Source organism: Vombatus ursinus, unplaced genomic scaffold (genome assembly GCF_900497805.2).
Source record: "Vombatus ursinus unplaced genomic scaffold, bare-nosed wombat genome assembly UNPS02014167.1, whole genome shotgun sequence".
NCBI lineage: Eukaryota > Metazoa > Chordata > Mammalia > Diprotodontia > Vombatidae > Vombatus > Vombatus ursinus.
Genome location: NW_020953945.1, coordinates 251,096 through 265,236, shown reverse-complemented (window position 1 = coordinate 265,236; position 14,141 = coordinate 251,096). Strand labels below are relative to the sequence as shown.

Below are 14,141 nucleotides of genomic sequence, written 5' to 3'. Positions count from 1 at the left end.
TGTGTGTGTGTGTGTGTGTGTGTGTGTGTGTGTGTGTGTGTGTGTGTACACGCACACAAGGATGGTGGTTAATACTGAACATGACTTCCAGGTTTTCTGGCTATCTCTGCGTCATTAGTAAAAATATTGACTCTAATGAGTTCCAGGGGAGATGTCTGGAGAGTGTTTCCCACCTTAGTTAACTGTTTTTGGAACTGTGTCTAGTTCCAACCTAAGCCTTGCAAACTTGTCTCACTTTTTCTTTTATGTCCTCAACTCCTGGTTCAATCCAAGAGAACCTTTTGTTACTACAAACAGTTTTTCATTCCTGCCTCTAAGCTGGGGAGGCCATGGTCTCTCCTCCTCCTCTCTTTTTCCCCTTGTTTCTGTGGCGTTCTCCAAGGTTGAGCTCAAAGGCCACCTCTCTGTGAACCTTGCCAAGATCTCTGCAGTGGGACGTGATGGTATCCTCCAGGGGTCTCCATGGGCTGCCCAGGTACCCTCTTAAGCAGATTTCTGCCTCTGTCTGTCTCGGGTGTTTGGTACGCATTTCCTCCCTTTTCCCATAAGAATAGGGACTTCATCTAAGTATAGCCTCCTCCCCCTGTGGGGGACTTGTGCATGGGAGGTGCTTAATAAATGTTTTGAATGAGGTGTTTGAATTGAATTACTGTCTCCTCTTCAGCCAGGTGACCTATAAGTCTGCATAACACGTAGTAAACTGGCCCAGCCTGATTTCTTCACCAAGCTTCTGGTAGTCTTTGTTAATTAAGGAAGTCCTTGGAGTTTGTGCTGGTGTCTCCAGGGTATCGATGTGAACTTCCCTAGTGTTGACAACACATCTGTAATGACCAGGGTCATTCTTGTTCCTTTACTAAGGATGGAGCTGTCTGCCCTTTTCCACCCCCAGAGAAATCTTGTCTCCTTTTCTCTTTAACCTGTGGCTCCTCCTCTTCCTTTGGTGAATTCTCCCCGGAGCTTCCATTTGGAGGAAGGGCCCAGACCAGGCATCTTCATCCTCCAGACTGGACCATGCTCCCACATGGACACTTCCCTCCCGAGTTTGTCAATGCCCTTTTGTGTGGTGTCTTCCCTGGTTAGAATATAAGCTGCTGCTGCTTTTTTTTTTTTTTTTTATAATTTTTAGGCATTTGGGGTTAAGTGACTTACTTGCCCAGGGTCACACAGCTATTAAGTGTCAAGTGTTTGGTCTGAGGCTGGATTTGAACTCTGGTCCTCCTGACTTGAGGGTTGGTGCTCTATCCACTGCGCCACCTAGCTGCCCCAGAATATAAGCTTCTTGAGGGCAGCCGTTGTCTTTCTTTTTGCTTATGGTTGTATTCCCAGCACCTAGCACAGGCTCTGACACATAGTAAGTGCTCAAGAAATGCTTCTTGACATGACTCCTCTTTCCCATCCCCAGAGTGGTGATTCTCACAGTAGTGTGGTTGTGAGGGCCTTAACTACCTGAAGATGCCACTCTTTGTGTTTTGAATGAAAGGCATCAAGTTGAGTGGTTTTTTTTTTAATCAGTCCAGGTTTAAACTCACACCATAGAGTAGACATTCCTGAAAAATTATGAATTTAAGTGTGTGTTAGGACTTGCTCTAAGTGTTTTGTGGTCCTTTTGCATCATTGGAGACTTTTGTTACGGTTGGCGAGGGATTTAGAACATATCATTTTGCCCTACTTTAGCCTCCCTCATTGAGTTCCTACCAAACTGTGCTTGGGTTTTTTGATACTTATCTTTAGTGGTCTGGCTTAATTTCGGTTTTTCTTTTGTAGCTTTCTCTTTTGTCCTTCACCTCTGTAGCTGTGGGTTTAGGCCTCTTGATCCCATTAGCCTTCTTGATGATGATAATGAAATCTCTTACTTTATTGGCAAACCTCCCTCCCTCCCTCCTTAGGGTTCCAAATGTGATCCTCCCGTGGATACTTTCTTCAAAGTTGCCCTTTCCTCCTCAGTGGAGAAATCATTGAATGGACAAGTATTTGTGAAACTCCTGCACAGAAGGAGTTCCTCCCTATCTTTATTCCTCTGCTGTCTGCAGGAAGGAGAGGTCTGGAGAGTTTGGATTCAGAAGACCTGGGCTCACTTGTCATAGCTTTACCTACCATTTTGGCCTGGGCCTCAGTTTCCTACTCTATAAAACAAAGAGGACTGAGTTAGTTCATCTTCATGGTCCCATTTATTCCTTGGTGGTCCAGAAACTATGGCTTGCCAGATTGTTTTTTCCTTGGTAATGAAAATCTTCGATCCCTACACTGACTGTGGTGAATGAAACAAGAAAAGCCATCGCTTTTGGAAATTTCTGATATGGAGGTTTTTCCAGCCCTTGCAGAATCACAAAATTTGAGGGTTGGAAGGGACCTCGGTGCCGCTCTAGTTCAGCCCCTAAGCCAGAGGAATTGAGAGAGTCCTCGAGTGTAGCCTTCTCCTTTTACAGATGAGGAAGTGACCTGAAGGGCACTATTCAGACCACAGTAAAGTGACAGGCCAGATTTCGGCCCAGGTCCTTGGACTCCACGTGTGGGACCCGCAGTCTCCACTAGAACATGAAGTCCCTGTCATCCCGCTCTGCTTACAGGCTTCCAGCAAGGGCCAGTCCATTGCGCACTCCAGCTCCCTTGCAGATGGCTTTAAATGTCAGGGGCTCTTTGCTGACATCCAGACTAAAGTGGCTTTTTGGGACCATCCACCCACTGCTCCTGGTTCTTTGTTCTGGGGCCAAGCCCTTCCGCTACTTAGATCCAGCTCTTGCATCCCTCTCTGGGGCCGGGCTAAACACACTTCTTCCTTCTTCACTCATACTTAGGATACCTTCCACTCTGGTTCCAGGAGCGTGGGGTGAAGGTGTTAGGCACCTTCTAGGCAGCTGAGGAGATCAGGGCACAGGCTTCACATAGGGCTTGAAGGAAAGGGGGGATTCTCCAACGTCAGTAGGGTGTGCTTTCCAGACATGGGAGAGCTTTGCAAACATAGAGAGACAGGAGATGGAGAGGAAGAGAGAAGGCCATTTTGGCTGGACCACAAGTACATGAGGGGCAGAGATGGTGATGAAGCTGGAATCAGGTCAGGGGTAGGTTGGGAAAGACTTTCGAGCCACACAGGATTTCGTTTTATGTGAGGAGAGAGAGGGAGTGGGGGGGGGGGCAGGTTGGCAGCAGTTGGAAGGACAGCCTGTCCTGGCCAGAGACTTGAGTCAGGGAGACCAATTAGAAGCCTCTTGCCTAGTCTAGAGGAAAGAGGGGATAAGGGTCTGAACCATGTCAGCAGCTGTGACTGGGGGGAGAGGATCTCATACAAGAGGTGGCAGGGGTAGAAATGGAAAGATTTGGCAACTGATAGGATGTATTCCCAAGTGTGAATAATCTTAAGATGCAGAGCCCCCTCCCTGCCCCCACCCTATGTCCCTTTACTCATCCTGTTTCTTTCAGACAAGTTAAACTCTGTCCTGAGCCACAGTCTAGTTGCGGGTTTCATCCCATTAAGTCGCAGTGACTCGTAAGACCAAATTTGCCTCCTCGTGTTAGGATCTCTTAGCACAGATGCTTCACAGTGGACAAAGGGAGTTTTGATTCAAAATTCTAAGAAACCCAAGAGCAGTGCTTGTGGTTTCCTGCTCTGGTCAGTATTTTATTAGAGCATCGTGTCTTTACCTGAAAAGGAGCCCGTGTATAGTTATTCATTTGTGCTTAATTCCAAATTGAAGAATGGCTGTAAATTGTTTTTGTAGTATTTCAACCATATCAGTATTGAAGATTCTCGGGTGTATGAATTGACCAGTAAGGCAGGACTTTTGTCACCATATCAGATTCTCCACGAGTGCCTTAAAAGGTAAGAGGAGGATCCTGGGGTCTGTGTGCTCGGGGCTGCTGGGGCTGCTGCATCTTAGTCTCTGGAGCCTGTCACCGCGTGACCAAAATTTGTCTTTCTCTTAAAGAAACCATGGAATGGGTGACACTACCATCAAGTTTGAAGTGATCCCTGGGAAAAACCAGAAGAGCGAATATGTGATGACATGTGGGAAGCATACTGTCCGAGGCTGGTGTAAGGAGAGCATCCTTTTCTGGGGCTGTCTTAGGTTTTCCCTTTTTGTGCTCTTTCCTATTTAAGGAGCTTGACCTCTGCTGGAGTTCCACACTCTTGTGTCTGCTTGTGCTTTGTGTCTGCTAATGTTCCTTCCCATTTTCTCCTTCCCTTTTTTAACAGGTAAAAACAAGAGAGTTGGGAAACAATTAGCCTCTCAGAAAATCCTTCAACTTCTGCACCCACATGTCAAAAACTGGGGCTCTTTATTGCGCATGTATGGCCGGGAGAGCAACAAGATGGTGAAACAGGTAATTGGGAGCTCTCGGTTCACTTCCTGGTCTTCTGGTTTCATTTTTGTGGCCCCAGCTGAAAACCCGTGCTCCTCCCCTCCGTGGAAGCACATTCTTCTGTCCACATCCTTTCCTGCTCCTCCTCTAGGCCGAGAGTTTTCCACTTACTTGTACCCCTGTGATGCCAAGTAACTCAAGAGACTTGACTGGGAATTAGTCGAATGTCTCAGGCCAAATAGATTTATCAGAATCTCGGTGTTGAAAGGAGGGATCTTAGTGGTTCGGTCCAACCTCTTCTGGCCGCAGGAATCCTTCCTACAGTCTCCCGACAGCTGTTGACAGAGTGAACCTTCCTCAAGCTAGCCACAGAAACGGAGCCTGTCAAGCACCACGTTGTCTCTGGCCTGAGGAGGGCCTTTCCCACCCACAGTCCCCAGTCCTGTGAGCCAGCGCCTTTCTGGACTGGTGATTTCCTCCAGCAGAGACTTGCCTGACTTTTTGTAACGGAGCAGTCTTTGAATGATTTCCTGGGGAAATCCTCTCCTGCTTGACAGCCCCCAGGGCGGGGACGTGTTGGTGGGTGGTCTTCAGGGGAGAGAAGTTTGTGAGCCTGACTCGGGCAGGCTTTCTTTGCCAAATCCAGTATTGGAGGGCTCCACCAAAGGGGGCTTGGAATGAGAAAATGTAGTTGAGTTCTAGAAAAAGGGCTTTAGAACTTTCTCGAGGATTTATGGGTCTGTCTTTGACTGCCTTCCTGTAGGGATGGTATCAGGTAGAACTGGCTGAATATGAAGGGAAGGTAGGCAGAGAAAATCACTCTAGACAGTGAGGGCAAGTCATCAGACTGATTAATTTAGGATAAAGGCAGAAGGAGGTTCTCATGTGAGTTTGCAGATAAATAAGGGAGTCTCTACATCTCTGCTAAAGATGTAATTGGAACAAATTTTCATGCAAAAAAGTGAGAATTTGGGATAGATCCATTAAGATCTGTTCTGGCTCTGTTGTATGAAATGAGCCTTTTGGTATAATAACCTTTAGTGCCTTATCTCCTTAGGCGTTTTCTCTCTGCTGTGTCCCCAGTTAACCCTGTCTGCTTCTACTCAAGGGCAAAAACAAGGTTCCGTGTCCCCGTATCTCTGGTGTTGGAAGGCAGCCATTGGGTTGTGGTCAGCTGTAGAATTCCTTCTTCCCTGCTTTTGGGAAGGGATCTGCCCTGTGTTGGGTCGGTGTTGAGCTTTGCTGGCATTTTCTCATGTTAAGGTGGCTGGCTAGCTCTCTTCACAGCTATTGAAGAGGGAGGTTGTGGGGAGGAGGCCCACTTCCCTTCCAAAAGGGGGTAGACTCAACTATCGAGCTCCTTTTCAACACTGAGATTCTGGTGGAGTCCACGTGTGCGGACACACAACCTGATTAGAGAGAATCCTTGAGCTCTCCGTTAGAGAGAATCCTTGAGCTCTCCGTAACCCCTGAAGGAGGCTTAGACAGTACAAGTCTTCTCCTTGATTTACCAGTGAGATCACTTGGACTTAAGGAACAGCTAATAAGGAGTAGGCTTCCGCCTCCATATTCCGTGATGTTCTTACCAAGTGCTTTGCTGTTTGCCTCCCTCTGCCATAGCCCATCGCCTCCTTTGTTGTCCCCTTCGTTCCTTTCCTTGTCTGAATTCGACCCCTTGGCCTTCACACACCCCACCTCCTATCGCCTCCCGCATTCGGAACTTCTCTTCCCATGAGTCCACTGGAAAGTTTGAGGCCGTTCTGCAATGGCTGGGATTTGTCACGGTACCAGGCAACAGCAGCATTTAAGAGGTACCCTGTTTGTCTGCGCACGTGGACTTCGTGACCCCTCTGTCCAGCCATGCTCCTAGCATTGGTCTTGTTTGGCCAATACCATCTGGGGCCTGACATTGGGAATTAAGAGATGAGGGAAGGAACCTAGGCTAGAAGTGTCAGCTGGGGCCACAGGAAAGTGGCCTTTGATGCAGAAAACTTGTAACTTTGCTGAACCTCAGTTTCCTCATCTGCAAATAGGGGTAATCCCTTTAGTCCTTGCCACACACCGAGAGCACTCGTGGCCGCCCCTGCCTAAGTTGGGCAAATATGCTTTTCTGGACTCTGTCCTCAGCCATTCTTTGACCTGGAAGGGAAGTCTGGCTTTTGACATTCCCTGTCACTGTCATGTTGTTCAACAGGAAATGTCAGATAAAAGTGTGATTGAACTTCAGCAGTATGCCAAAAAGAACAAGCCAAATCTACACATTCTGAACAAACTGCAGGAAGAGATGAAAAAGCTGGCGCAGGAGAGGGTGAGCAGAGGGGCCGGGCTTGGGGGGAGGGGTGTTGGGCACACAGTCTTTGTGCATGCCCTTTCCTAATCCTCCAGAGGGGAGGAACCTGAAGTGTTGGAGGCCTCCTTGGGTCGGGGTCACCTCCTGTTGGGGTGCTCCCTGGCTATACTTTGTTTCTGGTCCCCCTTACTCGCATCCAGCAGCAAAGGGCGTCTTCAGGAGACCTACCCAGAAGCTAGCATCATAAGAGAAGGGACAGTAGTCATCTTATCCCAAGATCTCCTTTTAAATGAAGGAGAGTGAAGCCCACAGAGCTGAAGGGGCGCTCACCCATAGGAACTAACCTTAGCCCAGCCCCACCCACTCTTCCCAGATCCGTTCATTCCAGTTCAGGCAGCATCCATAGGGTGACCCCGGAGTCTTAGCCACGAGATCACGTAAGCCACCCTAAGGCTCTGGGGACACTTCCATACCCACATATGCACTAAGTGCAATCCTCTTGACCCACCCACACTACCCCTTTTCTTTGCCTTCTTTCCTCCAAGTCTCTTCGCTCATTTGTTGGCCAAAACGTGGCCTATGCCTTTTCCTTCTTGCTTTGTATGAGAGCAGATTTAAGTAATGTGTACCCAGAAAAGAAGAAACCCTAGGTCCTTAGTTGAAAGTGTGCACAGGTCAGCTAGATCTCTGCAAGATCTCCACAGGCCCTCCGTTACTTCCCACAGCCTGTCATTTCTCATTCTTAGGAGGCATTAACATTTCTTTGAGGGAGGTTTAGGGTGGTCAAGAAACAGACTGATGGAGGTCACGGGGCTTTCCAGGAGCAGGCCCACACATGAGTCTGACTTTTTGGATTCCAGGTGCCAGGTGATGATGGTGCTATCATGTCTCACTTTCTTATTTGATTTTTTTCTGGGTTTTGGTGTTTCTCTCCCCTGGATTCCCTTAATGTATTATGTGCGTTCTAGCCACATTCAGAGCCAGATTGACTCCTTATCAGCCCTGAAGATGTGGCTTCTCCCAGACTAAGCTTGGGAGGGACCAGCCTGGCTTTTGTCAGAGTCTCTGTGTCTGTAGGTGGTTTTAGACAGCTTTGAACTGTCAGGTGAGTTACCCAGCTTTTGGTTGAAAATCTCCTCTACTTGACCTTCTGTTTGTAGGAGGAAACCCGGAAGAAGCCCAAGATGACCATTGTTGAGTCAGCTCAGCCCGGCAGTGAGCCTCTGTGCACAGTTGATGTGTAGCCAGCCAGCAGCTCGAGTGGGGAGCAGTGAGACACGCGGCCTGCAGCCCCCGGTGCTCTGTGCACGGCAGGCTGCTCTTCAGAGACACATCCTTCTGTTTCTGCCCCGTTGGGCCCTGTCATTCACCCTCAACTTGTTACCTCTTAGGAGTCATGTTTAAATGATTGATCAGAAAGGGAAAAAAAAGGCTCTTTGGGAGGCCACCAAGCAGAGATGCTAACAAACCACCCTTCACTACAGACCTTGTAAAAGCAAGCACTTTGTCCTTGACAGTCATCCATAGTGTCTGCATTGGATGGGTGTTTCTGGATCAGATTCAGAGTATGTACAGCTTGGAGCAGATATATTAGAGATATATGAAGAAATGCCGGCTTCTGTGCCTCAAGCTGTTTTTATGGCAGGTTTTGTTGCATTTCAGCTTGTAACAGTGTGCAGTGGCAGAGACGAATAAGCAAGGAGACACGTTCCAAATTGAGGCGTGAGCCCCTTGGAGAGCCTGGCCTGCTGGAGGCCTGGCCTGGGGAGCAGGACAAGCTCGTGTCTTTAAATCCCAAACCAGAATGACTCCTAGGAGGAGTGAGTGACAGGTTTGATTCTCCCCCTCCCTGACCTTTCCTTTTAAAAAAAACAAAACAAAACACAATTGGGAAAAACTATAATGAGGAATTCATTATAGTGGTGAAAGGAACTCTTTGGCTGTTTGGGCATCAAAGCCACTTTTTAGATCTTGGAGGATAAACATTAACTGATGACAGTTATTCTTTTAACTGAAATCCTCTGCTAGTGCACAACAGTTACAAACTGAAGCCGTGATTGGCCGATTTTAATGGGTTTACTGCCTTGAGTGCATTTTTATTTGTTTTTCTACCCTAGTCTTAAAACCCTTAAAAAGAGACCTTTTTTAATACCAAGACTCCCCCTTCTCTCCCTCTTTTCCTTCTTGGCACCCGCAAAAGTTTTTAGGGAATTGATTTTTCTCAGTGTGTGGCTGGCTGTGGAGCTGTGCTGTAACGCTTTGGTGAGATTTTTGTAGCATTCTTGAAAAGCAACTTTGGCCTTGACGTGTGGAGCGTGTTAATGACAATGAATTAAGGCATTTGGGGGGTGTTGGCCTGGTGGAGAGTAGCCAGAGGTAGTACAGTCTGCTTTGACAAGGGCTGGTTTCGGGCACAGGGGGTGCTGCGCCTCCTGAGGCAGTGGGGCTTTGTGGCCAGCCTCCTAAATGTGCGCCTGCTTTCTGGGGTCTGTTGGCTTCTTTGTCAAACAGTGGAAGTGTTACACACATCCTTTGTACCCCTAAAAGTCCTCAGTCGTGGTGCTTGTCTGAGCAGGACTCCCTCTTCCCAAGAGCTGGGGACAGACAAAGTTAGCAGCCTGTCCTGTCCCTCTGGGAAAAGCTGGCTTGCTCCAGTTTCCAGACTCTCTTCCCTACAGACATATAGCACCGGGCTCCACATGGTCCTTGTTTGGGGAGGCTCTGGGGTGTGCCTCGATCTACACTAGTGAACAGGCTGGGGTCTTTGCAGTCTATTTTCAGTGTAGAGAAGGTGAAGGGAAGATTAAATTTCTCAGCCCTTGTCTAAAATGGCTTCTCTTTTTAATAGAGCTTTAATGCTGGAGATGGCAGCAATCTTTGGGAGAGACTTGGTGATGTATTGAGTGGTCACAGCTCTTGGCAAAGATCTTTGCTGTCTTCTTGGAAAGATGGGGCTGACCTTTACCTTTAGGCAGCACTGTCCACCCCACCACCCCAGCCCACCTGGGCCAAGCACCCTAGTAGATTTGCCCATCCCCATCCCATTTGTTGCCAGGACCCAGAGCAGACTCAGACCCTGCCCCACAGGTCTCACTTACACAGACCTGATGTTTTTGGCTTAGAAATAGGTGAAAACCATAGGCACCACCTTGTTGCTCTAGCTGGCATGTTGCTTTAGCCATCCCTCAGCCCCTAGCTCTGAATCATGGGAAGGTGACCTTTGCCCTTAGCAAGTGCAGGCAGAGACCCATGACCCAAAGTTCCCTCCATCTTTGGCATTCTGCAGACCAGATGTCGCCTCTCACCTTTAGACAGGAGCGGGGCTTGTAGCAAGGCCGTGGGCCATGAAGTGGAAATGTGCGCCAGGAACCAGCTGTGGACTCGCTGCCTCAAGCAGAGCTGTCCAGAGGAAGCTGTTGCTTGCCCCCTTCTTGTCCTTGCTCTTGGTTGGGTGTGTGTCCTGGGTGGCCGACTTCCTAAGGTACTGTGTCAATAAAGTGGGACCATCCTCTTTGCTCATTTGCCTTTGTACTCTTCAGCTTAGTGGTGAAATAAAAATAATTTCTGTCCTCCTGGAGCTTAGTCAGTTAGGGACAGGATGTGGAAGAGCAGTGTTGCTCCAATTATCTTGTCATTGGAGGGCCTGAGATGACCGGGAAAACAGACAGGTACCTCCACATTTATTTATCTTTGTTGATTCTGTGGGCTGTGAATACCCACCATGGGGCCGCACATCTTGCCATATAAAAAGGGTAGTCTCGCCATCAGACTCTCAGTCGGCACCATTTGGCAGACATACACCAAGTGCCCACAGGTTGGCACTGGGGAAACAAACAGTCACTGTCCTGGTGCTGACTGCAGATCCTGCCTGCGACGTCTTTCTCTGTGGACCTAGGGTTAAATAAGGATGAAATGCGAAGGGCAGGAAAGAAATAGGAACACTGCCAGCAGGGACGAGCATGGGCGTAAGTGGAGGATGGGGAGCATTCGTGCCTGGCCAGGTTCGAAACACAAGTTCGGTGCTTGGGCTGGACTCTGAGCCTTGGTTCCTTCAGCTGTAAAATGAGGGGGTTCTCAGAGATCCACCCCTATAGCTCTGATCCTCAGAGGTTCAGTAGACACTCGGAAATGCCAGGGTGCCCCGCGAGCTAGCACGGGGTTTCAGGTTGCATTCGTTGCCAGAGTGCAGGGGACGAGTCAGTTCATTGTGGCTGCTAGTTGGACCACATCTGGAGTTCTGGGTTCTGCAAGGGGCCCAATGATCAGGGGGAATTGCTAAGAGACCAACGAAGGGGCTGGTGTTGCTCATCCTGAGAGAAGTGGGATGTTTTCAAATCACTACCCAATGGACGTGATGGGACCCCCTCAACTGCAGGCTTGCAGTAAAAGCTGATGTTCAATGGACCGAATTCCTCTGGAACTTATTGATAGCTTCTGAGGTCCCTTCTCAGCCTGGCTGCTGTGGTCATCTCCATCTTAACCCAAGAGGTTTAAGGGACATCCAGGTCGTCCAGTAATGGCCTCCTCACCCAGCCTAGTGCAAAGCCCTGGCTGAGGAGGTGTGATCTGAGCTGTGCAAAGGGGCGACCCCAAGAGGAGCCTGGATCAGCATGGAGAGTCTGGCTGACTTTCTTCTGTGTTACGTGTGGGGTGCAGTGCCAGAGCTGGGTTTGAGTCCTGACTTCTCATCTGGAGAGCTTGCTGAAAAGGAAGTGTCTTTGTTCTTACATTAAACCAGAAGATGCCATGTTGTCCTCAAGGGCCAAGCCTCAGCGCAACAGCCCTTCACACCCCTCCTAGGATTGAAGGGGTCATCTAGTCCATTTGCCTTTGATTTACACGAGAAGGAGCAAGCCCACAAAATTGGGGGTGGATTGTCTGTTACAGAGTTGGTGCACTGGATACTGGACCTGTAGTCAGGAAGACCCATGTTCAAGTCCAACCTCAGACACTTCAAAGGTCTGTGACCCGAAGTCACTTCACTGCTGCCAGCCTCAGTTTCCACATCTGTAGAAGAGGATGATCCAAGGTCGTTTTGAGGATCAAGTGAGATCCTGTGTGTGAAGACTTACAAACCTAAAGGAGCCTTTAGGAGTGCCAGCTGTTACTCGATGCTGGCTATTGTGAAGTGTCTCATGACTCTGGAGGGGCTCCATACTACTTCCTGCCTTCAGACGCAAGTTCGATCCTAACTGACCTCCAGACACCCCCACTTACCACTGCCCTTCCTAGCTGGCGTTCGGTCTCCTTTACAGAGTCCTCATCTTTACCACACCCCATACTAGCTTGGTGGCTTCCAACATTGTCTTGGGTTTCTGTTCTCTATGCTAGCTCTCAGTGATCTCTTCACACTCCAGGGGTGATTATCTTTATGCAGGTGATTACTAGGTTACATTTCCAGCCTTAGGCTCTCTCCTTAAACTGGTTTTTCAACAAGCTTCCTCAGATTGAGCATATCCAATTCATGCCTCACCTCTATAGGGGGAGGAGAGGAGAGGGAGAGGTGGGCTTCTAAACTTCTGTATTACTAATGTCCCCAGGTTTGGGCCTTCAGTGTCCTCCAGGGTTCCTCTCTTACCCTGCATATCCAGTCCATCAAGTCTTGATACCCTCTCATGTCCCCTTCTCCAGTCATACAGCCACCATCTTGGTTCTGGACTAAATCTAGCTGGTACTATTAAGATAATATTCTAATTGGTCTCCTTGCCTCTAGGCTCTCCCCACTCCAACCTCCACACTTCCATGGGATTCTTAGTAGCATTTCTTGGGAAGTTACCTCCTTTTATGAATTCCAAATCCCAAGAAAAATCAATTGAGAAATTGGGGGAAACTATTGTAGTTTTGTATGAAATTAATAATCAACATTGAAATGCTGCTGGCTTGAAGGAACCCTCTGACATTGAAAGCAAGAGCAGGGCGCACTAACATGGAGGTGAAGGTTAAAATGGATATGTCAAGGATAGGAGCTCGTAGGAAAGAGAAGTAGCAGTCCAATTAGGCTTGCCTGTCACTATTACCATGTTCTAAGTCTGTGCTCGTGTCCCTGTCTACTGATAATGCTGAGTCATTCTTGGAAATTGGTATTAATAAGTGCGTGGAGTGGGCCAGGTAGCTGATGTGGACTTGTCAGAGGTCTGACATGGTGCCAGGAGTGCAATGGGATGGGTAGCTCAGGCAAGGTCTTTCACCATTTTTCTCATGAGAAAATGTAGGAGGCTGGAGTGGGTGCTGGGAATGTGATGGAGCCACTGGTCCTTTAGAAATCCACCATCTCCAAGAGTCAGGGAATAAAGACATGCTAGTGGTCTAGGGAAGGAAGCCAGGAGAGGAGGATAAAGGATGTAGGGAGGAATGGAGGAAGAGGGAAAGGAGTACAAAGGATATTGTAGAAATCATTCTGGTTTTAGTAATGGATCCACTGTGAGAAAAGAAGCATGGAGGCGGTGCACCGGGGAGTGAGGATTCTCACAAACCTCCCTTTTATTTGTACCAGGGCAAGGTTGGGAGTGAGAGGAAGATGGTGGCTTAACAGAGAGGAGAGGGAGGAGAGGCAAACACAAGCTAAGGAGATTTTTAACTAGGTGAATCTCCTTACGAAAAGGTGATAAAGTAGCTGGCAAGAGGGAGAGAGGGCAGAACCCAATGATCTGGGTCTGGGCTGAACCCAGAGGGAAGAGTCTTGTTTGTTTCATTCCAGTCTCCTACACATACACACAGACACACACACACACTCCTATTGTTAAAGAGGGATTAAGGGGCAGAAATACATCATGATGGAGGTGAGCAGACCATGAATGTAAATGGGATGAACTTGCCCATAAAATGGAAGGGCTTTCAGAATAGACTGGAGAGCAAAACTTAACAATTTGTTGTTCAGAAGAAACACACACACTTTAGTGGTGCAGTGGATAGAGTGCTGGTCCTGGAGTCAGGGAGACCCGAGTTCCAATGCAGCCTCAGACATTTACTAGCTAGGTCACCTTAGGCAAGCCAGTCAGTTCACTTCTAGTTTGCCTCAGTAAAATAAGGACAGTAATAGCACCTACCTTCCAGGGCTGTTGTGAGGATCAAATGAAATAATAATTGCACCTTATAAAGCAATTAGTACAGTGCCTGGTACATAGTAAGCATATATAAATATTATTATTGTTATATCCTGCAGAGTTAATAAAGGAAGAATCTTATACTTCAGCTAGATTTTTAAAAAAACGGGTGGCAGTCATGAATCACAGCATTAAAATATATACTACTAAAATAAAATAAATTTCCCTTAGAATATAAAAACATTCATGGTTTACATGAACTGATGCTGAGTGAAGTGAGCAGAACCAGGAGAGCATTGTATGTAGTAACAGCAGCATTGTACCATGACCAACTATGATTGACTTAAATCTTCTCAGCAATACAATGACCAAAGACAATTCCGAAAGACTCGTGATGGAGAATCCTATCCACATCCAGAGAAAGAACTATGGAGTATGAATGCAGACTGAAGTATACTATTTTCATTTACTTTTGTTTTTTTGATTTTCATGGCTTTTCCCTTTTCTGT

General features: G+C 47.8%; 1 protein-coding gene across 4 annotated transcripts in view; it reads left to right on the top strand.

Annotated features, from left to right (window-relative positions):
- Positions 1-10,108, top strand: part of DGCR8 (DGCR8, microprocessor complex subunit) — a 36,963-nt gene extending 26,855 nt beyond the window's left edge. For all 4 annotated transcript variants that reach the window (XM_027859429.1, XM_027859425.1, XM_027859426.1 and 1 more), the window contains 5 exons: positions 3,717-3,817; positions 3,924-4,030; positions 4,193-4,320; positions 6,494-6,607; positions 7,750-10,108. In XM_027859429.1, coding sequence (XP_027715230.1) covers positions 3,717-3,817; positions 3,924-4,030; positions 4,193-4,320; positions 6,494-6,607; positions 7,750-7,833 — 534 coding nt within the window. In that variant the 3' untranslated portion in view covers positions 7,834-10,108. The remainder of the gene's footprint in view (positions 1-3,716; positions 3,818-3,923; positions 4,031-4,192; positions 4,321-6,493; positions 6,608-7,749) is intronic.
- Positions 10,109-14,141: the final 4,033 nt, after the last annotated feature.